At 33.8% G+C, this 24,541-nt stretch overlaps 1 protein-coding gene across 1 annotated transcript in view; it reads left to right on the top strand.

Moving 5' to 3' along the window:
- The window catches only part of LOC136029195 (neural cell adhesion molecule 2-like), a gene marked incomplete in the record, with an annotated part of 281,406 nt that overhangs the window by 62,407 nt on the left and 194,458 nt on the right, over positions 1-24,541 (top strand). Inside the window, 2 exon segments of the mRNA XM_065707337.1 lie at positions 10,238-10,348; positions 24,272-24,478. Coding sequence (XP_065563409.1) covers positions 10,238-10,348; positions 24,272-24,478 — 318 coding nt within the window.

Genomic DNA, 24,541 nt, shown 5'->3' with positions numbered 1-24,541 from the left:
GGGGGAGGAGGGTAAATTAAAGCCGGTCTGCATGCAAAAGGTGTTAGCTACAATTATTCTGTCCAAACACTTTACCCTTATCCCCCTTAATTTGCAAGTATATAGCCAAAATTACACAAGTCCAATGTATTTTGTCACCTGTCCCTTGTTTTCCACTCAGCGAATGTTAATTGTCTCTTAATATAGACAGATAAAACCGGTTTGTTCTCGAGTATGTACCATTATGTACACAAGTACCTTTTTTCTTCTGTAATTTCATTTTTACTCGTTCCTATTCTTGCTGTCCTTTGACAGCATAGTTCTGTCTTATCCACTGCCATTTTTGACACTCTCGATACCTGCAGTATTGTGTCTGCAAATACTTCAATTCTTTGTTCTTCACTTTTAACTTTGGCAAGTTTTGATCCTTACTGTCACTTGTAATTCTCGCTACTGATTATCCTCTAACTGCATATTTCTTTGTTGTCATGGTTGTCTGCTAATCTTCTAATGTTCTAACCATAAAATTCTCTGTTCCTATTGTCATTTTGATTCGTTCTGATTGTCATTGTCTCATGTCTTGTGACTGAATGTTTTTTTGGTCTTCCCCTTTGTTTTTGAGTCGTTGTGTTTCTCGTTGCCACTTATCTTTTAACTGAATATTTCTATATTCTTAAGTCTCGTTTTTGAACGGTTCTAATTGTTTATTTTGCTTATATTTTACGTATAAATCTCTAATCTTTATTTTAGTTTATCACCAGATCCTGTTGCCTTAGTTGCTTAGATTGATTTTGTCACTTTTGATAGTCTAGGTCGTTAATTTTGAGCATACGGTTTTGTCCTCTTCTGTTCTTCCTTTTTACCCATTTTGTGCTAGCGTTAATTTACGTTTGTGTCCCCTAGATGTTATGAAACTGCTGAAAATGCCTTTTGAAATCCATATCACCAAATATGGCCACATGAATTTACGTATTTATAGATTTTTGTTCTAAAACGATTTTAAAATATATTTTCCTTGTGTCTTAAAATTCAGTCAACATGATTATTAAACTATTTAGTCTATTTTGATTCATTGTTGATATCACATAGTTTTTTTATTGGTTTTAGTGTGGAAAATGATCAGTCTCCAGGGGCAACGCTTACTGGAAATGATAAGAACATTTCACAATTTCGTAAAACCATTGTTCATTTTGATGGCGGCACAGGGTCGTTTCAAACGTGGGGCCCGACTCGGTCCAATCTTTCTGGCCCTGCCTGCATTGTTTATATTTATCTTCTTCGCGAGAGGACCATTAGGATTCTCCTCTAATAGAAATTAAATTTTATTTTTTTCATGAAATAAAAACAGACACAGTTAAAACGTATCTAAGAAATATTTAGTCCTTAAAGAAAGTTGGAATTTAGTTTTCATAAAAAGACTGCATATGGTTACAATGTATCTTATTTTTATAGAAACGTGTGAGCATTTAAGAAGCGTGGAATTTAGTTTTAAGAATTAAAGCACCCCAATTGCTCTTCATCCTCCTCAACGAGCTCAAACGTAGGAAAGAATACAACAATGATATAAGACTATCAGGCAAACATTAGCAAATGGTACGAAACCCTGTCACTCTAAGAGGGATTTAAACTTTAATAGGGATTAAAGAGGGAAATGCCTTCTCCTCAACCTTAGTAAGGAGAGGAAAGCATTTTCTTGCGCCAATGCCAGTTTTCGTGGTCTGCGAGATTAAGCAAGAAAGCCAAGGAAAAAAGTTTTTCCATAAAATAAATTTTCCAAAAGAAAGGTAAAGAACTCAATTGAAACCAAAATGAGCAAATAATCTACCTCAGTGAAGGCGAGTCATGCTAATAGTAATTGAATACTGCGGAAATGGTAAATTTGACACAAAACTGAGTTAACAAGTATCGAAGACGTAAATATTTTCTTTGGCTTTATATATGTTTTCATTAAAAACATATATATAATATATATATAAAAAATATATATATATTTTTATAATATGATACAGTAAACGGAAACATTCTATTCTTCGCATTTTCTTTTGTCTTCGAGCTACAAAAGTTCCATACAACACCGTTTAAATGTAATAAGAGAACGTTCTGAAAACAAGAATAAATTCCTAGTTTAGTCATGCAAGGGTTTCATCATATCCCCTCTCTTTAAACTCAAGTTTAATAAGCCGTGCATAATAAAACAATGTGGCTTCAAATGGACTAAATGCCCCCTCATGCTTGTAGAGGAGAAGGGAGCCTCAGACAATAATTCATTACTATACTCAAAAGTTACTTGTCTAATTTCTTGCATAGAATCGTCACAAGAAATGCAATCAATTTAATCAGCATCTGTTAAGTTCAACAAAAATAATATGCTTTTTCCTTTGAAAAATCGATCTTTTTTCATAATTACTTTTCTGTTGAAATTTAGCAGAAAAAGCAGAAGTTGACCAACAAATGCATGACGTTAACCGCTCACGGAAACTAAGCTTTTACCTGACGGGAAATTACAACCAAGTGTTTAATCCCAAATACAAGATGTATGCTAATTACGTCATGTTTACCTGCTAGAATAGGCTTTGATTAGTGGAAAAGTGCATTGAAATTGCAGACAGGGTAAAACCGTATATTTTGCCAGGAAATTAGGTTATTCTATCACCGTGAGAACAGTGCAATAGCCGGAGAGTACATGATTTTACTTGTTATTTTCACATACACAACTAAATCAAATCTAATTTTTGTATAATGCCATTCTATTTTTTGTTAGGGGAGGGGGACCATCCCTTAATATGCATAGAAGCTTGCCTGCTAACAAGCTCTAACTAAATCCTTTTCTAAATTTTCTGTTGTGTTACCACTCATTTTTAAAGTAACAGTGATTTTTTTCTCGTCTGGGACTGGGTTTTAAAGTCCCAGAAAGCAAAGAAAATTACCCGTCCCACTATCCGCTATGAAAATAGTATTCTCTTGATTGATGCTGTTGAAAATAAATAGACGCCAAGACCATATAAAGGAATACCGTTTTTCATGGAAATGAATACATAACGGGAATTCCCTTGTCTGTTGGCATAGGTGAAAATAACAAGGCTTGCGTAAGAGCAAAAAACTTAGGTCATGATTGAATTAAGTTGATTTCTTACAGCTAGAGGGGATTAACCACTTGACTGGTGGGGACTTGAGTTTTTCCCTACACTCTTAAGTTTTTAAATATTTAACATAACAACCAAAGAAAACATCCAGTATTAAGTTACACCTAGGTTTGCATGATAACAACGGCATCTTAAACACGTCCATACTTGACTGGTGGGCCAGGAGGGTCTCTTTTACACTTTTAGGTTACAATCAAAGAAGAAACGTCTCCTATTACATAACAAGCACCTGCATCTTGATGAATAACACCTGTGTCTTTAGGGAATCGCCGTTAATCGTCTTCGTGATTAACGGCGAGGAAGAACAGAGTAGCGACTATGGGCGTCTTCGGAGTAGTTGGGCCGTCACTACTGGGGAATATATTACAGCCACTGCCCCAGGCTTTTTTCAACCCCAAAAACAATTTTATTTGATATTTAGACTATTTGAACAAAAAGGCTATTTCAAAATGTCTACTATATGCATTTCAGGACAATACTACGTCTGGGTTTGTGTTTTGGGAGGGGGTTTTGCTGCCCTCCGATCCCTTTGAATCTTATTAAAAGCACTAGAGCTTCTGATTAGCAATCCAATGAGCCCCCTCCAAAGTTTATATGACCAATTCTTATAAGAAAAGACTTTTGTGCCCCCAGGGCATAATTTACAACCTTTACGCTGAGGGCTGGGGGGATTGGTCGTCCTCAAAGACATATTATAGGAGCTTTCAACAACGTTGAACAAAATGGCTGTCTCAAAATCTTGATTGAAAGTGTTTTGAAAATGATGGGCATGGGGGCATTTTCCCTCCGATCACACCCGACTAATAAAAGGGCTCTAGTGCTTGCGATCCCAATCGAACGAGCAATTTCTTGTTTTTTCTATGACAAGGCTTTCTGTAAAAACCTTATATGCCCCAAAGGGCATAACTTAAAACCCTTGCCATAAGGGCTGCTGGGGGGGGGGTTGTCATCTTCAATGACATAATTTCCGAAACTTTCAGCTACGTTCAACAAAATGGCTATATAACAGTTTTAATTGGAAGTGTTTGGGGAAATTATGGACATTGGGGGCCATTCGCCCTCTGATCACTTTCGACTATTAAAAAGGGCTCTAGCCCTCTCAATTTCCAATCAAATGAGCCCTTTTACAAGTTTCTATGAAAACGCTTTGTATAAAAACCTTATATGCCCCCATGACATAACTTATAACTTTTGCTTTGAGGGCTCTGGTGGGTTGTTATCCTCTAAGACATAATTTCCGAACCTCTCAACTACGTTGAACAAAATGGCTATCTCGAAATTTTGATTGGATGTGTTTTGGGAAATGGCGGGCATTGGAAGGGGGTTTGTTTCATTTTCAACTATTAAAAACTTTCAACTATTTTGAAACTTTCAACTATTAAAAATGGCATTAGCCCTTTGAATTCCCAACCGAATGAGCCATTTTTTAAGTTTCTACGACAACTTCTTCGATATGAACTGCCCTGGTCGAATACCAAAAAAATTTACATTGTGCCAACATCGTTTTATTTACTTAGGCAGTGTTATTGCGCTGCCTATGATAAGATATAGTCTAAGTTAAATACAGTAATAAGTACAAAAGAAGCTTATCAGCTTGAGTTTTGAAAAACAAAAAGATGCAAGAAATGGCTGCTGTCAGTTTTGAAACTTTTACTTTCTGACTCTTTTCTTTCTGAGTTTTATGGTTTTCACTGCTAAAATATATTATTTTCTTTGTCTGTAAAAAAAAGAGAAAGAAACCATATGAGGAAAAGGACATGGAATCTCCATTTCAAACAGAATTAACCTCTTTCACATTTGTTAAATCTCCTCGTGTCAGAACCTGAAGCATCTTTTTGGATGTCTCGGATGCTTATAGGACGAAAACAGCTCTTAGCATGCTAATTCACCCCTGCATTTGACATCTTCTCTGTTTTTTCAACATAAAGCGAAGATAACCTGCTCGAAAAGTGATAAATTGGTTTTGAAATGTTAAGATGTTAGTATCATTTGAAGAAAGGTTGATCTTAGGAGTTGTAAGGTTTTCACTCGAAACAAGTTATTTAAAGGCACTTACATTAGTAATGTTTATTTTATGTGTTCATTTTATTGATTTAGATTAAATTCGAGGCGCTCGGGGCTACTAGAAGAAAGATCTGACCAATTATAAGCGATGAAGACCAAAAAAAAAAGAAGGAAAAATTCTACTGTGAATTTATAATAAAATTATGATAAATTATGGAGCATTGCAAAATACGGAGTAATTCCTAATTTTATTTTTAGAAAACTCACCAAAATTATTGTTTCACGAGTCATACTCTCTTCTCTATTGGAAAGGTATTAGAAAACTATCAGCTGATCTCTGAACCTTCTAGAAGGGCTAACATTTTCAATTGTTAGGAATTTTTGACAATCAGTTTTTGTAGCCTTCAAAGCACATCTAATTCTTGTGAAGCCCGAATAAACAAAATTCCATTTCAGAACAAAGAAACATTAAGATTAGATAATCTTGTTCTATGAGATAATAGAATAAATATACGACATAAATTGTCAGATCGTAGAGTTACTTTAATTTTGTAAAGAAAAGATTGATAGTAAATATCATAAATTAAATCCTTGATGTACTGAATTTTAGCAATTATGCCGCCGTATAGATAAGTATTTTTCCCATCGCCAAATAGCTAAAATAATATCTGATAAGGTTTTAATTTATCTAGTTAGCAAAACAAAACTATTAGCAGAAAATTCTCGGCAATGTGCTAATTGCGCTTGCGTGGACAATAACTGCCGCGGCTTCACTTTGAGCTGAGTAGAGAGGCCTTGAGCGTCGACACCCATTGGACCATCAATGGCTCTAAAGAAATTAAGATCTTATTTATTAGGGTTGTCAATCGCCGGCGTCTAACAAGAGGGATTTTCGCTCCAAAACAGTGCAAGCCAAAAAATCTAGCTTACACTCTTTTGAAAGAGAGGTGCAGGCCCACTCACCGTTTTGACCACTCATACGTCATTGACAAGTAATTATAAGTTATCCCGCGATCGATAAACATACCACCTTTAGATTTTTCAAAAGCGTTTGAATTAGAGATAGGAGGGTTCCCTACTTAAATGAACCTCAAAATCATGGGTTAAATAATAATTCTTGTTCTTTTTATTGCTCAAAGGCAATGCTCTGCTAGAAATTTGCACGTGTTAATTAAATAATTATTCTTTTTCCTCTATTGGATTTTCTCCTTCTTTCCTTTTTTGTAAATTTATTTCTAATTCTTATATGAAATGAGTAGTTTTCTGGCTAGATTCCCGGAAAGTGGATAACTAGTTATTTAGTGATTGTATTGCTTTGCTTTGGGTACATTAAATTTGAGTATATTAATGAACATGAATAAATGAAAAGAAGGCAAGAGCTCTGGGAAAGAGGTATTAGTTTAGTTTTGCAACTTTTGTCAAAATGATACCAATAACTTGCAAATGTGTTCAATGGTACAAGAGACATAGCATTTCATTTTAATGCACTTACCATGTAAACTGAGGAAATGTCGGAACCTATGAACAACCACACAGAATTCCATAAATAATAATAAAAAGAAAAACATTCTTTATCATATCTTTAAAGAATGGTTGTGCCAAACAGCCTTTGACTTTATTTTGTTCAATTGGAATTTTCAAGTTTTCTCTTGTTAATTTGACTTCGATTTGATCTACCTCTTGTTAGATTATTGGAAATACTGGAAAGACAAGTGGGGGATGGCACAGGCAGAAATAACAGAGATCATACCGGCTAGAACTGTTGCATCTTTTGCACACAATTAATTTAATTTAAAGTTTTATATTTCGCTAATACTTTTTCTATCATCATCTCATAAAAGAGTGCCAAAAAGCGTGGAAAGAGCTAATAATTGGCAAAAAGAGTGCAATTCTGGCGTGGTGGAAAAGAGTGCAATAAGGTAAAGAAAATGCATTGCACACGAAAATTGTGTAAGTTTGCAATCCTAGGTCAGATAAAAGAAACAGAAATGACATGGACTATTAGGCTTACCTACCCTTGAAGTTATTTTTGATAAAGCAACAAAATAATTGCTTAACTGCTATTATGCATCTGCTATTGCATCTGGCAGAGTGGATTGGTGCGCTGGATTCAGGATCCTTCGTCTGAGAGGACGCGGGCTCGAATCCCAGTGTACCCAATTGTTTAGTTTGGGACGAGGGTCAGTGGCGTGACTCTGTAAGCTTAGCCAGAGTCGACCCAGCTCTAAATGGGCAATTGGAGAAATCTGGGGAAGGTAAACAGGAAGGGTGTGTGAAAGCACGGGATGGTTGGCCCCCAACCCCCATTGCACTTCCTGGCTGAAGTGCCAAGAAACGGAAATCAGAACCGCCGTGAGGGACTGTAAAAGTCTAATGCCGTATTCTTTACCTTTTTTTTTATTATGCATCTGTGATTCAGAATAGCAGTCACGTATTTTGATCGATATTTGTAGCGTGGATACTAGTCATCTGCTTGGTCGCATTGTGGGTGTTGGATATAAGGGCTTAAATTACTAAATAGTTTCATCCAGCAACGGTTTGATTTTCAGAAATTTACAAACAATTTTACCCACAATTTTGTGTCAGGTCATGGAAACGCGATTGTTGGTAAAATTGCCAATTAAGAATTTGTGTTAAGGCGGTGGAAAAATAATATAATTTATAGTGGACACTATTTTGTTTCTAGTAATAATTAAACCAAAACACTCATTAAGTTTTTCATTTATGGTACCATATCAAAAAAATTAATAGAATAAAAGCTAGAACCTTATTGTCAGATTAACTTACGTCCGTGGCTTCGATATAGATGGACTAGAAATATGGCATGGATTTCTATAAACAGTATGTCAAAATATTCTTTTCGAAGGCGAGCGACCTCAACTGCGTTTATTGTTGTTCATTGTGGGATTCAGAAAAGAAATACCTAGTTGTTTGTGAATTATTGGCTCTGAAATTGTGTTGCTTAAAGAAAGAGCGAAGTGAGCTTTTAGTACATTATTTTTTCACCAAAACATTTCATAGGAAAGGAGTTGACGTAGAAACATCGGAGGGGGCTCCGTACTTATTGGTTATATAATAAACGCTATAGAATTTTGATCGCAGATGATGCGAACATGACAAAAGAAACTGATCAAGCAACTTCTTTATACCACACAATTAGCTTTGGCTTGGTTGGAAAATAAATTGCAGCTATATCTTATGTAAGTATTTAGTTGGCATTTGTGGGTTAGTATAATATATGCTATGCTTCCCCCCCTAATATTCAAATATATAGCCCAAATTTCTTTCTAAAGTATTATATTTTCATCGTTTGTTCGATTTCGTTAGTATTAATCGAACTTCACTTTCCAAGTGTTTACAATATAACCGATAAGTACCAGGGCTCATTCAATTAGAAATTAGAGAGACAATATGTGCACTCTACTACTACTACTACTACTACTACTACTACTACTACTACTACTACTACTACTACTACTACTACTACTACTACTACTACTACTACTACTACTACTACTACTAATACTACTGCTACTACTACTACTACTATTACTACTACTACTAATATTACTACTGCTACTGCTACTACTACTACTACTACTACTACTACTACTGCTGCTGCTGCTACTACTACTACTACTACTACTACTACTACTACTACTACTACTACCACAACTACTACTACTACTACTACTACTACTACTACTACTACTACTACTACTACCACAACTACTATTACTACTACTGCTACTGTTGCTGTTGGTACTACTACTGTTGCCACTATAACTGCTAGTGCACTACATCTACCTAGGGTAGGGATATTAAAGCAAAATTTTCCTGAAATGTGGGAGGGGGGTTAAGGACTAAGTTAAAACCAGCTTTGTGAAGTTGACACTTTCAAGGCATGTTGAAAGGGAGGTTGAAGTAACCCAAATGCTTAGAGCATTGAGCTAAAAATTTCAGGGTATTTTGAAGGAGATGTTGAGGGGGTGTTGCTTCTACTGATAGTGCTGCAACTACTACTGCTACTACTATCGATATTAAGTTTATTAAGGTGAAATTGTTCAGGGTGATGTTGAACTAAACCAAAAGGATGAATCAGCAATTTCTCAGGATTGATTAAAGCATTAAGTTGAAGCTTTCAGGAAATTTTAAAGGGGATGTTGTAATAAATCAAAACACACTATGTGCTTACTGGTTATCAGAAGAATGTATCAGCTATAGCCCACCAAGACCTTAGGATATTAAGCTAAAACTTGTAGGGCTACTAATGTTACTACAGCTAATGCCATTACTTCTACCGCTACAGCTACTAATGTGCGATTATTAACCTAAATCAAAACATTTTATGTCCCTCCATTTTGTCAAAACGGCAGAGCTGGAATTTATAAGAATGGGGAAAGAGAATAATGAAGAAACTTCCAGGGAAAGTTTTTGTTGCTGCAAAACGAACTAAAAAGTACAGGGAGGTTAACCGTACTCCTGTTCTTAGATAGCTTCTGCTTCTTTGAGTTTGAATTAGTGATATAGTGATGTATGTCCGGTTCATTTTTGGTTTTATTCATTTTATTGATAGTAATTTTACAGTTAGAAAATTATTTGACTTTTTTCTCCTCGTATATGGTTCAATCTAGGTCTATATTCCTATATAAAAACTTGTTTTGTGGAAATATAATTTTAATTAATAACCAAACAATGGGTTGAAAATTCAGAACTTAGTCATTACACATAGTGGAAAACAATAATTTTAAGCTTTTTGCCAAGAACCCGTCTCCTTTCTCTATGTCTGTTTAACTTACTCTCTCTCTCTCTCTCTCTCTCTCTCTCTCTCTCTCTCTCTCTCTCTCTCTCTCTCTCTCTCTCTCTCTCTCTCTTTCTTCCTCCCCTCTCTTTATCGAATTCTATCTGTCTCTCTCTCTGTAACTTTTTTTTTTTAGTTGGGAACCTTTAATTGGCCTGTATTTTTAACCTTAAAATATGAAACGTGAAATAAAAGCCATGAACACAATCAGGATAGATTCGAAAACAGGAAAATTAGCAAATGTTCAACAGAAGAAATAAGACGAAGAGAATATCCGTTATACACCTAATTTACACCCTTTTTTTTACAGAATCTCCTAGCGTTCCCATGATATATGACTCTGAAATGTCAATTGTCAACGGAGAAACTGCTCCTTATGATGAAGGTTCAGGTCTTACGCTAATTTGTGAAGTTTCTGGAGGTATGTGTCAATTTTTTCCTATCCAAACAGACATGTTCCTACTGAAATTTTCCTTATAGCAACGCGCTATTTGTGCTGATAAATTTCATGATATCTATGCACTATTATTAGTTTCATGTTACTGAATTGATTACACTCTTTCAAAACTTCTTTCTTGTTTACTTGCTTTCTTTATGCTAGCTGTTATCCATCATATCAGTATGTGTTGTATATCCATGGTTTTTTCTCTTTTTGTTATCTAAGGCATGGGTGTTATCTATTTCTTTTTTCTTCTTCTCTCTCTTTTTCATACATTCTTTCGAGTTTTTTCTTGGTTTAATTCTCGTTAGTTTTACTTGATTTTTCTTACTAGCAACTTATTTTAAACATCTGGAGGGTTTTTCCTTTGATTGTACCATTTTGATCATTTTTTTTTCAAAGCTTAATGAGGTTTGATTTCATTGTATTTCCCAGGGTCTTGGTTTGAGTGAATTTATAGCTTCCTTAAAGATTTTTAGTGGCTCTAAAATTTTAAGACACGAAAAGAATGACCATTTTTAATAAAAAAAAAAAAAATTGTTATGCTGCATTAATGAATCTGTCCTTTTTTGATCTTGTGTCAAAAATAGGATCCAAGAGGGTGTTTTTCAGGCTCCAATCTCTGTCCCTTTAACAACATTGACTTTTTGTGGGCTCAAAAAATTGTAATGCTGCATAAAGAAAGTTTTCAGGAATAGATCCACAACCCAAGTTAGAGATTGTAGAGCTGATTTCAAATTCCTGTCTCCAGTCTCTTTCCCCACTTAAGAACATTTTTTGGAGAGATTGGAGGATTTATTGTATTTTGTTTCTTTTTACAAGATGCAATGTTGTTCATATTTTGATAGCAAACAACCTGCAGATTCAGTCTTTATTTTCAAAATAGATTATAACTTCTAATAAAACTTGTAGTTAAAGATTTCTTGGCTTCACTGTATGAAAAATAGTTGTGACTTTGCAAATCTTCTAAAACTTTGAGTCTTATTTGCATTTCAATGAAACAAAAGAAAGCTATGTGTTTGAGAAGGCATTTGTGCAAAAAGTAACGGAAATACTAAAAAAAAGAGTTTTAACAACAGCACAGCCATACAAGAATTAGCTTTATATGATGATTCCAAATATATGGTCTTCATTAATTGAATAGTTACCCAGCACAAAATTTGATTCTGAGAAAATTTGCCATATTTTTTAAAATAAAGGGAAACCTTCGAAAAGGGGAGTGCTTTAGATTAAAGTTATACCACCGAAATCGGTGATTTCATCTTTGAAGCAGTCACACTAAATTAGTTCTATTTCTCGAAGCAATTCTTTGCGGAAGCTAAAGAGCAGGACTTAAGGTGGCCGGTAGTTTTGGGTATTCTCGCATTTTGGGTATTCTTGGTGGCCGGTAGTCCTTCTCGCATTTTGGGTATTCTTGGGTATTCTATTAAAAATGAATAGTAACTAAAAATTGTTTTTCAAACTAAACAATGAGTGGCATCAAAACATAATCCCAACCGATTTCATATGGTATATGACGAGGACTGCTTCCCCTCAGCCCCCAGTCTGTTGGCTAAATTCGAATTTTGTTCTAATACTGTAAGAGCGACAAATTAAACACATGGGCCATTGATTTGGAATTGTTTTAGAATGCTATAAAATTAGTGTAAGAAGCAGGGAATTGATGAAGGGGAAGCTCTGCTGATATACGGTGTAATATCTGCTCGTTTTGAGTTTTAACGTCACTTTTCACTTTCATTAATTTTTTTTTTCTTTATTAGGGCTGAAAATTCTTTTCAAACACTTAAAACCTATATCCACAAGAGCCCACGTTGATGTGGGCTCTTTATTTGGGATAAGAATTATTTCTGTACAGAAAAGAGACTGGAGAGGGACAGCCAAGGAGAGAGGAGGTGTAATATCTGTTTTTTTAAGGTTTAACATTGCTCTTAATTTTCATTTGAAACAAGAAAATACTTTTTGTTTTTCGTTTAATTTTGAGAAGAGCTATACAGTCCTCAAGGAATATCGCCTAATGGAAGAAAATCACAAATTCCAATAGTTACTCAAGTTAAATTAAAAAGCCTTCTAAAGAGCCGGATGTCTTTTGTGCCTTAATATAAGAAAATCCAACTGTATTTTTTATTTCTTATAACATAAAAAAGAAATAATCTCGCCTTAATAACCAAAGTCACTGAGAATTACTAATAAATGTAGATTGGTAATGTCAATATATTGATATTTATTCGTGAAATCCTCAACAAATTTCTATTTGTCAACATCATAAAAGAGAAAGCACTTAAAATAAATTTCGTTTTCAGTAAAGTGCAAATGATGTTCTGGTCTTTAGAAGACTTTGAGGACATTAACCCTTTGTAGTATAAATATGCGAAATAAATATGCGTAGTATAAATTGTAGCATAAATATGCAGTTTTTGCAGCCACCAATCGTGGGGTTTAATCACTTCAATCCAAACTAGAAGCCAAAATTTAGCAGAAAAGAAAGAATTTCACAAATTATGTAATTAGTTGGCCAGCCGGGCTCTTCAGTTCCAATTTTTACTCGCCTAATAGGTACTGCCGATTTTTCTGTAATAGCTAGGGTATGAGTAAGTTCACTACAATAAATGTCCAGCCTAACTCGAGAGTCACACATACTCTTTTTTGAACTTCGCATCAACAAATAACATGGTATACAAATTTTCGTGAAGACAACATTGCACGCGTTCTGGAAAAGATCTAGAGACACCCTGTCCCAATCATTAGCATAAAATACAGATTACTTTCTCGAAAGCAAGTTTCCAAGATATTACATACGCGCCTTTTCTACAGCCTTATTGCATATAGTGTCTCTTGATTTGTTCAGAACCCACCTGACCTTTCCTTGAAAGTATAAGCTTTATATCCATAGCTGTTCCTGAGATATTGCAGTTGCTTCCTTTTGAGTACCTGGATGCAAAGAACAGCTTATGAATTATGATATAGTTTAGTATTCCCTACAATTTTACATGAAATATTCATTTGAATACCCTTTGCTCCCCCTCTGTTATTGCATATTTCTTATTTTGACAATTACTTAGTATTTTCCTTATTTAGTTCATATTCCCCTTGACATCCCTGAAAATTGAAACTTAATATCTTTAGCTGTTCCTGAGATATTGCAAATGCACTCTTCTATTACCTTGCTATACATAGTGTATTTTGATTCTGTTTCAAACCCCTCTTACCATTCCGTGAAATTTTCAACTTAATACCTAAAGGATTTTATAAATTCCCGAGATATTGAAGGGAACGAGTTTTTGACAACCTAGAAGCAAATGGTGTCTTATAATTTAGTTCAATGTCCTCGTAATATTCCTTGAAAATTTGATGTAGTTATTTATGGCTATTCCTAAGAAGTTGTAGATGAGACCTTTTGACAAGCTTTAAGTACATAGTATGTTTTGTTTTACCTCAACATACACCGATATTAATAGACAATATGACGTTAATAGACATTGGATTTCAACTTAATGTCTTCAGTTGTTCCTGAAATATTGCAGATACGCCATGGATGCACATTATATTTTTTGAATTATGTCAACATTCCCTCAAAGACACTATGTCCATCACGCTAATGCACATAGTGTCTTTTGACTTCGGACAACATTCTCCCAAACCTACCCTGAAATTTTCGAATTCACACCTTTTGCTGTTCTTAGATATCGAAGTTACACCCTTTTACCAACACAAATTGATTGACATATTTTTTTTTTTCAGTTCAATATGCCCCTTAACGTTCCCTGGAAGTTTTAAATAAATATATTTAGCCATTTAACAGAATATGAAAACACACGCTTTTGATACCCTTGATGCACACGGTGATTTTTGATTTAATTCGCTACCCCCTCCAGCATTTCTCGAAAGCTTCAAATTAACATCCTTTGCTGCTCCTGAGATTTTGCAGATACGTCCTTTTGACCACTTGGATGCACATAATAAATTCTTATTCATTTTAGCATGTCCTTTTGACAACCTGTGTGCAAATACTGTCTTAGCTGAGATATAGTAGATATGCCCTTCTGACAACCTGAATATGTAGTGTTTTTTGATTATATCAATATCCTCAGCAACATATTCTGAAAGTTCCAACGTAGTAATCTTAGCTACTACTAAGATATTGAAAAGACACCCTTTTGACAATCAAGGTAACCATATGGTCTTTTGATTTGGTTTCACACCCCTCTCTCAATTCCCCAGAATTTTCAACTTAATACCTTTAGTCCTCCCTTAGATATTGCAGATCAACCGACAACCTGAATACACTATGTGTTCTTAGATTTAGCTAAGCATGCCCTGAAATTTCCCGCTAAATGCCTTTAGTTGTTTTTGTAAAATTACATAAACAGATGATGTATATATAAAAGTCATGGTTTCAATCATTCATATAGTGTTTTTAGATTTAGTCCAACAGTCCCCTCAACAACTTCAGAAAGTTTTTAATAAAAATATATGTAAAATTTTAAGCCAAAAATTGATTTTAAGAGGTTTTTCTGCAAATAAATTAACTTGGAAATTTAAACAAATTTAGTTTTCATTATAACGAACTTTTAAATAAATACCGAAAGAATTATCTTGAAATGCTTAGCTAAATCTTTGGTTGATTTTGATTTTCCTTGTTACTGAGTTTGGGGTGTCCATAATTTTTTACAGTGGATTTCCGGAGGGTTTTGCATATATTGTATTTTCAAAAAGTCTTATTTTGCATTCATTTCCCTAAATTTTATCTAGGTCACATTTACATCAATAGAGATAATTTGATATAGTGAAAATATTTAAATAATTGTTTAGTATTAATATAGATTGTGAATTAATAACATAAATACACGAGGGCCAGAATCAAGGTATGATATGCTTGTTTTGGTGTTACTTGGTTGTTCTACATTTGTTTTTTCATAGGCATTTATTTTGGGGGTGATATCTTGCACGGGTATACCATAGGAAATTTATGGTAGGCACGCCACTTGCCTGGGTAGGGAATTTAAAGTGCCAAAACCCTATAGGCAAGTGTGTACTCTCCTGATGAGCCCTTGTGTTGGGTTGTTTCTTCTGAATTATTTGTCTTTTCTTTTTTTCACTGTTTTTAATATTTGGTAAATGACGGCTTATACTTACTTACGACGCGACTGCCTGTCCATGGATTATTCTTTATGGTTGATTGTGTATGGCTATGCTGTTTGACCTATGTAATTGTATGAATGAGTAGGGTTACGAACTCATTCAAGTACTGATCTATATTAATTACTAATGTAGGAAAACAGTCTTCCTTTTTTCCCTTTGTCTTTTTTTATTTTTTATGTGTTTGTGCTGTTGCATTGGTGATTTCTTTTTTCATTTTATAACTGAGTTATTGCTGATACACCCTTCTGCCATATAGAATGCACATGTTATGTTTCGATTTGGTTCAACATCTCCCTCGTATTCTCTGAAAATTTAATATTAATACCCTTAATGTTTTTGGCGACCTACAAAAGAACATTCCCGAGTCCATTTCCATCTAACAAAACCTATATCCTATATACAAACATTGGGCAACTTGCATAACTTACTGCCTTGAATTCAGGGGCTTTCCACAGTCACAGCATTACTGGAGGTATAGTTGTAGGCCCTTAAAACAAATGACTATATCAAAATTTTGATCGGATGCCTTCGATGTGAGAGGGGGGCTATTTGCCTAATAGTCACTGCTGACTCTTAAAAAACGACACCAGAGCTTTCAGTTTCTAATCGAATTAGACCCCCCGGGTTTCTATGATAAATCCTTCCAGACGAAGTGACCTCATGAAAAAAAACAGAAAAAATACAACAATACATTGAAGCTATAATGCTCTCTACTCAGGGAGCGTTACTGTGCTGCTGATGGTAAGCCGATTATGAAAGCATTAGGAAAAAGGATTCTATGGTGCTAAAACAATCACTTTTGGCTTAAATATTCATTTTCTTGAATATTTTTCTTGATTACTAGAAAGCTACTGGATGTTCGGTGCATGGAGACTAAGGGTATGTTCAAAAAATGCAATTATTTAGCTATGCCATCTTTATATTTTGTACTTAATGTGCTAATGGAAACTAGCATATGGCGGGAAACATATATTTTTTGGAATCTTTTATTTTTACTTTCATAAGCTGAAGGAGTCTACTGTGTAAGTTCCATATGGCGAAAAAGGGTTTGGCGCAATTTTGAAAGTTTGATTGGGATTACCAGGACGCTGTGTTACAGACACTCTCAAAAGAAAGTAAAATAGCTAGATATTTAGAGCCCACAAATACCCAATCGTGCTTGGGATTAGTATATCTCTTCGCCAGTACATTATGCTTGTTTTGATGCTCATTTTGATTTTCGTTCAAACTTACTAAGACTTTTTCTAGCAAATAAAAGAAGTTCAAAATTGAAAAATCTTGATCAGCAAAAACGCTTGAATCGGAAGTAAACATGAAGCTCTAAAAATTACACATTTATCCTTCCCCAATTTCTCGAATACCTTTAAAGCTTAGGATAATCTATCTTTCTGTGCTCTAAAATTTGAAAAAGAATTTAAGTCGCCTGTAATTCAGTAATGTGACTGCTGTTCTAAAAAAGGGCTAAGTTTCTATTAGTAACATTCATTTTAATGAAAATACAATATCTCTTGGAATTTCCCAAGTATTTCTGAGCTCAATTTGTGACCAGTTTATTGTCTTTCTCAAAATTGACGGCCTTATCAAAAAATAACCCGACCAGCTTCGTCACAGGTCTTCTGGCTTTCAGAAGACAAAAGTATTTTGCCAAAGTAAACTACCTGAAGTTAATAAAGCTGTGATAGAAATCTTGCAGATTTAGCCAGACAATTTTTGAGCACTAAAGTAATATAACGACTGCGCAAGCACAAGTGCACTCGTAAATACTTTCAGTACTGTAAATTAAGGAGTGAGCATCTTCCTCATATACTAAATAAATTCTGTTTATTAAAGTCTTAGGGCAATTTTTTCCTTTTACTTGAAATATCGGTTTTTCTTTCTCTATTTCCAATAATTAGTACATCGACAATCTTCAAACATGACTGTGTATAGTACTTTTTCTGGTACACTATCGCTGTTAGAAAAGCGGAGGTGTCTTCAACCATAAGGAGATACTAGTTTTTTGTCTATATAGCCTACCCACACAAATTATCCTTCATCGAAAAATATTCAATCATGGCAGTTGAACATGAGCTTTTGAAGTTGGAAAATAATGCACAATCTAGCAATTTTCGGTTTTCCTTCTTAGGTAATTGGATTCCTGTCATTTTTAAGTGAAACATATCTCTTTTCTTTTCTAAAAAAGCTAGAATACTTCAATGAATATAACTTAGTCTGGAAATCAAGAAATGTTAATGACGGCGAAGGGATAAGGACAGTCTACTGTAGCAATTTTTAAGTCTGAAAAAAAAAAATGCTAGAGGAAGTTTGAGAATGACTTTAAAAGGCAGTTTTTAACGGCTATACTTTGGTCGTTCGATAAATATGTAAATTAATATCCTCCAAGATTTCCAAAAAGACTTCATAATTTTCACGCCTAAAAATACATGCTCCGAAAGTAATTTTTTCCCCAGAAACAGCTAAAACATTAGAAAAAGAAAATTCCTTGAATATCAGAGTTATTTACGGAATATGGGCCGGTAGCGTAGCCACCGGAAGAGCTTTCAATACTTAAACTTGCTTGCAAAGTCAACGTACTTCTATTAGATTAGGAAGAGGAAAAATGATGATTATTTTGAGACATAATAGCAATAGAAGATTTATGACCTGTTCTTATTCTACGTAATTTAACCATATAGCCGATTTCCTGCTTTGTGCCTGACCTGTTTGTGATTAAACAAAAAGAACGAGTTTTCTGAAGTTAAAGGTAAGGAGCAACCTTAAACTTGAAATGAACTGAAATTTTATATGAGGGCGCTGCCTTTTCCTCAACCCCTCACTCTGTATGTTAGAGTTTGACTTTTTTTTCCCCCAATTCCTTATGAACGACTGCTGAAACAAAAGATTGATTTGGAATAAGACGATTATTTAAAGAAGTTAAAAATTTACCCTTTCGAATGACGGACTGAGAAGGGGGTATCTCCCCTCATATAGAGATTAATTTCTGTTGGTTTTAAGTTTTGACGTTACTCCTTACTTTCAGAAGTAAGGACTGGACCGGAAAAGTCCGGTCCACAGGAAATTTTCCCATGCAAAACTCATACTGCGTCAAACTCCACTCCTAGACAAACTTCCACTGGAACATTCCCTCATCCCTGAAAATTTCTCCGTATAATTCCCTTGGAAAATTCACCTTACTCTAAGCTTAAATTTTTATTTTATTTCTGATTATTTTTCAAATTACTCCGAAAATCCCCCTCCATGGGAAATGGCCATCTAAAAATTTTGATCAGTTGTCTTTGGGGATAAAAAGGGCATGGGAAGGGGAAGTTGCTCTCAAACTTTTTTGATCATTTAAAAAGGGCACTAGAATTTATAATTTTCCTTATGGTGAACCCTCTCCCAATCATCTAGGACCATTGATCCGATACGATCATCCCTGGGAAAAACAACAACAGAATAAAAACACATCCGTAGTCTTCCTTCTAAAAAAAAATTCTTCATTTTTGCAGACAGGTGCATAAAACCTCTACAAAAGAGTTTTCTGATTCGTTGAATCTGATGATGTGGTATTTATTAATATCACTGGAATTTTTGGGATTATTTCTACCTTTTTTTGAAAATCAACGCATTTTGTCAGGCTCGCAACTCTTGATGGGTAAAATTAACTTAATAAATTTAGTATATTTAGCATAAAAATTTTAATTTTTGTAATGTACTAATTGTTCTCATTTTTTTAAGTTTCAATTGCTATTGGGCCGAGTCACTCCTTGCTTACTTTTTGACTATCATAATCGGTTAAAATAATGAATGTTTAGTTTATCATATGAAAGTTCCTCTGTTATTTTCTCTTTGTATAGTATTTTTATAAGGCTTCAGAATATGAAGCCAAAATATTCAGACATTTATTACTATTTGCACAAAAGTGGTCTGTTAATTTCCAAGTTTGACTGTCTTGCTCAAAAGTTTTTCCTCTTTTTCTGTTTTCATGTCTTTAAAGTAAATAGAAAATATAAGTTTGTTTTTCAACTAAGAGTAAAGAGTGACATTATAACTTAATCCGAGCAGAAATTATTCCCTATATGGAGGGACTGTCCCTCCTCAATCCTGCATACTAAATTTATATAGTACTTAAAAAGCACTTCTTAGTGAAATTCATCGGCCTTTGTGCTTGACTTAAAGCTCTTCTTAAAGAATGGGAACAAGAGTCCAAATTTAACGTATAGAGTGAAGGGTTGAGGAAGGGTAGCCCCCCTTTTATTTGGAACAATTTTAGTCGGCTTAAGTCTTAAGCGCGTAATTTTCAAGCTTTGATTCGGCTTAAGCTAGGGGCGGGGGGGTGTACCCCCCGAAAATTTTTTACTATAATGTAATTATAGGGAAGCCAAAGAAAAGAGAGCAGAATAGAGAAAAAGTATTAAAAAAATGCGCATGCCCTATTGTTAGCTGCCAGCCAATAGATTTTGACCCTTAATAAGGAAAAATGTAAGTTCTAATTTGTGACTTATTGACCCCTTTCCAGTTTTCCAAAAAAAAAATTTCTATATGATTTGGTCGGAGTGACCAAAAAAAGTCAAATTCTTCATAGCAATGAATGGTCAGAAAATAAAGATTAGTGTCAATAACGAAGTAGAAGAGCCTAACTATTGATAACATTAAATCAAAGAATCAGCTTTTTATGGTGATCCTAAATATATAGTTGATTATTAGTAATTAGTGCAGTTATTAGTACAAAAGAAAGTTAATGTAATTATAGAAAAGACAAGGAAAACAACTTAATAAGGGTTTCAGTAAAAAATATACCGTCAACTTTTGCTTGCACTGCAATAGTACCTATGAGCTGATATATGAAGCCACTATAATAAGGAATGTTCCTCTTGGACTGAATGCTGGTAATTTCTGTATTTTACCCCTGATCAAATACGTTTTTTGTATTTTTTTTATCATTTATTTATTTTTCCCCAGGAGTGATTGTGCTTATCTAGTTGTCACTTTGAAAAATGATTTAATTTTGTACAGTTATAGAGTATAAAGGTTTCAAATATATTCGTTTTTTGTATTCAAAACTAAATTAATTTTATTAAATTAAAAAATTATATTTGCTTTTTATCTTAGTTTCAATGTTTTATTTTAAACAACCTACTTAGATAATGCGCTGCTTTTTATAAACATTGAGTCTAAAGGCATTAAATATTTTGGTGTTTTATAACCAAGTTCAAAACTGTCGACACTGTTAAAAAATATCCGTCCAACACTTTGGCATTGCTGAACAGAAATAAATGCTAGGATTTTATATCTTAGTTTTTGTAAATAGGCTATTGTTTTGTATATTTGTTGTAATTGCTTATTTTTTTATTTTCTTTTACTTTTTCAACTAAAAGTAGGGAGCAACACTAAAACTTAAAACAATACGAATTCTTATGTACCCAATTATTTAGTTTAGGACGGGGGTCAGTGGCGTGACTCTGTAAGCTCAACCAGAGTACACCCAGCTCTAAATGGGTACCTGGAGAAATCTGGGGAAGTTAATCAGGAATGGTGTGCAAAAGCACGGGATGGTTGGCCCCCCACCACCCATTGCACTTCCTGGCTGAAGGCCCAAGAAACGGAGATGAGCACCGCTGGTAGGGACTGTAAAGTCTAATGCCGTATTCTTTCCCTTTTTTTAGGGGATTGCCCCCTCCTCGACACCTCACTCTTCATGCTACAGTTTTGTGACACTTTCAAAAAGTTACTTATTGTTCTAATTAAATGATCCTTGTGTTTCAGGAGTCATTTTTAAACAATTGGGACAAAATTTAAACTTTGGTGTAATTTCAGTTTATAATGTTGCTCCTCACTTTCAGTTGTAAAAATTTGTTTTTTATAATTTAATTTCTGATCTTTTTTAATAACGCCAGAATATCTGGTTCTACCTTTACTGAAAAATCCCCCTCCCCACAAAAATATATTCTAGGCAATTCCATTCAGCCGAAAATTTACCCCGAACAACTACATTTAACTTCTCTACGCGTAAAATTGAATCGGAAAAGAGAAAACAAGACATATAAAGAAATTTCACATCGGAATTCTGGCAAATTCACACATTGTAACATTTCCCCTGAAAAGTTCACCCCCTGGAAACTTCCCTCTCCATGAAAAGTTGTCCCCTTGCAAAATTCTCCCAACAGAAAATCCATTCTCCCCTCCACACCCAAAAAATGTATAACAGAAATACATATTACAAATAGACATTATACAGATAGATACAAATAGACAGTTTGTAGATATGAGCTTGAAACCTCTATAGCAGGATTCTTTGATACGCTGAATCTGATGGCGTGATTTTAATTAAAATTCTATGACTAGAATTTTCTCAGGCTCGTAGCTTTTGATGGGTAAGACTAAACTTAATGAAACTTATATCTATGGATCAGCGTGATATAGCCAATTCTCTTTATATATCTATTCTGTATCAAAATTTAGTTTTTTAGAGTTTCGATTTCTATTGAGCCGGATTGCTTGTTACTTACAGTTAGTTACTACAAACTGTTTGATTACCCGTCAAAATCCAAATAGAAACCATTGATATATAAATATTGATCATTTTTTCTGATTACCAAAAGTATTGTATTTATAACACTTTACAGTTTCATGAAATGTAATTAAACAAATAGAAAAGGTTTTTAACTAAAGTTAAGATGCAAGTTTAAAACCTAAAACAAATTAAAATTACATTATATATAAGGTGACTGTCTTCTTCTCAATACCTTGCTCATTAAACAAATGTTTTGTAAATGCTTTAAAAATATTTTTTTCCAAGCCCCCTTCATATAAAGAATAATCTGTTCTAGTAGGTTTCAAATCTGCTCCTTACTTTTAGTTGAAAAGTTACATTTCTTAAATATCTCATTGTTTTCCAAATCATGCCCACGCCTAACCAAGATATAATTTGAGGTACTGGTCCCTTAAATCCCTGGTTAATTGTTTTTACGATGTATAAATCAATAATTTTACATTGATTAGTACCGTCCTAACTTCAAATTTGCAATTTCAATTTGGACTAAAATTTGAATATACTTAAAAAATTGGCAATGAGTAGCAATTTTGGTAAGAAGTCCTTGTTAATATTACTACTGAAGAATTTGCTTGGGATGAAAAGGAGTATTGTTGTTTGTACGGATGGAAATTCTGTGAGACTTTTGATCTGCTATATAACTGAAGCCATCACAACCTCTACAATAATATTGTCTTACCGATAAATGCATTGCATACATTTGTTTTTAATGTTTTAATGTTGTCCAAAAGTAAAACAAATTTCCAATGAAGGTAGCAAAGCCCTCTATGTGTTGCATTTCGTTTTCAATTAGAAGACACGGAAGGCTTTGCCACGTTCACTGGAAATTTGTTTTACTTTTGGGCAAGATTAAAGAAGGAAATTTACATCAAGACTTTGAATGAGTTTCATCATAGATCTTTTTCTGAAAATAATCTAGTGAATAATTCGAAAGTTCATTTTGTAAATGACCCGAAAAGTTACTTATTTGCTATCTTCTTATCAAAGTTATTTATTTGATAGTTATTTATTGCTAGTTTATAAATATGCTAGTTTCAATAAATTATTTTAGTCATTCTACTGATGGCGATCGCTGTAAATGTGATCGAAATATATGGACTTTTGGACCTGGTTTTTCGCTGTCTAAATAGATGTATTTATCCCCAATTGAATATTTATTTGTTTTTATGACAAACTATTTGATAAGATTCTTTGTGACGAAATTATTTTGAACCTGTTCATTTTATTTCGTTGAATAGGACAATAAAAAGAATGAGGGCAAATTGACAGCTGGGTAGTTAAGTTTAAATTTTGTTTTTATTTCGCTATTCTATTTTTTTTTAATATCTGAATATATAACGGATATATGATCAAGGGGAGAATTGTCCTGTTATAAAAGAGGTATATTTTACATGGCCGTTATAAGATCAAAATTGTGTATCTATGCAGGCAGGATGATTTTGAGTATATCTACTCTTTCTGTAAACTATTCTAAGGCGTAGGAAATTGCAAAAAGACAATTCTACATCTGGTACAATCTATTAAAGCAATAAATCTTTCTGTAATTTTGGTTTGAGTTTGTTATTCTTTTAAGATTAAACGTATAATAATTTAAAAAATTACTGATTAAATAAATTGATACCCTTTACCAGAAATCCATTGTTTAAAATTTACTGCATTTTGTTTCGTTTTGCAAGCAATTTAAATGCTCTTTTTATTTGAGGGTTTTTCCCTAAAATTATTTAAAAATAAAATTATTCCTACGAAAAACTATCATATATATGTATATATTCGGTGTTAGGGGCCTAGAGAGGATTTATGGGTATTCAAAATTGTACAGCATAGCTTTCATCAAAAATGAATCACTTGTGAAGTCTATTCTCTTTTTTTCCCAAAAATATGTAAATTTACTTTTCCTAACAAATTTCGATGTTTACTTTTATATTTGTAAAACCGTTTTTTCATGTTTTTGATCCGCGTAAAACAGAAATTATTTATATATTTATCCAGTTACCATCAACCGTTTGATTCAACACATCTATTTAAAATCTTATCGCACTATTTTATCCTGTTACTGTTCTTAATAAGCTGCTGTAAATTAGCTTCTCATTCCTTCGAATTTTAAATTTCGCGCACATCTGTTGTATATTTTTTCAACATGTTACTTGAATTCAGAACAAAAAAAAATTAATTGGTATATATTTTCAGTAAAAGAAATTATACAAAGAGATGCCTTACGTTTCTTTTACTTCTAGGTGGAGCATCTATTCATGTTCAATGGTGGAAAGACAATGTAACCCTATTGGATGACACACTTGAACGTAGTGATAACAATTACAAGCTCAATGAATTACACATTGATTCTTTATCCAGATACGACGATGGAATGTATCTTAGCTGCATTGCCGAAGCCACACCTGGTCTTCCAGCAACAAGCAATGCTGTAAGAATACGGATGAACTGTAAGCTATCAGTATTATTTTTTATCTAGTCGAATTAACTGTTTTTGTTTAATAGAAAAGAAT

This window comes from Artemia franciscana, chromosome 7 (genome assembly GCF_032884065.1).
Source record: "Artemia franciscana chromosome 7, ASM3288406v1, whole genome shotgun sequence".
In the NCBI taxonomy this organism is placed as follows: Eukaryota; Metazoa; Arthropoda; class Branchiopoda; order Anostraca; family Artemiidae; genus Artemia; species Artemia franciscana.
This window is presented reverse-complemented; position numbering and strand designations above follow the sequence as displayed.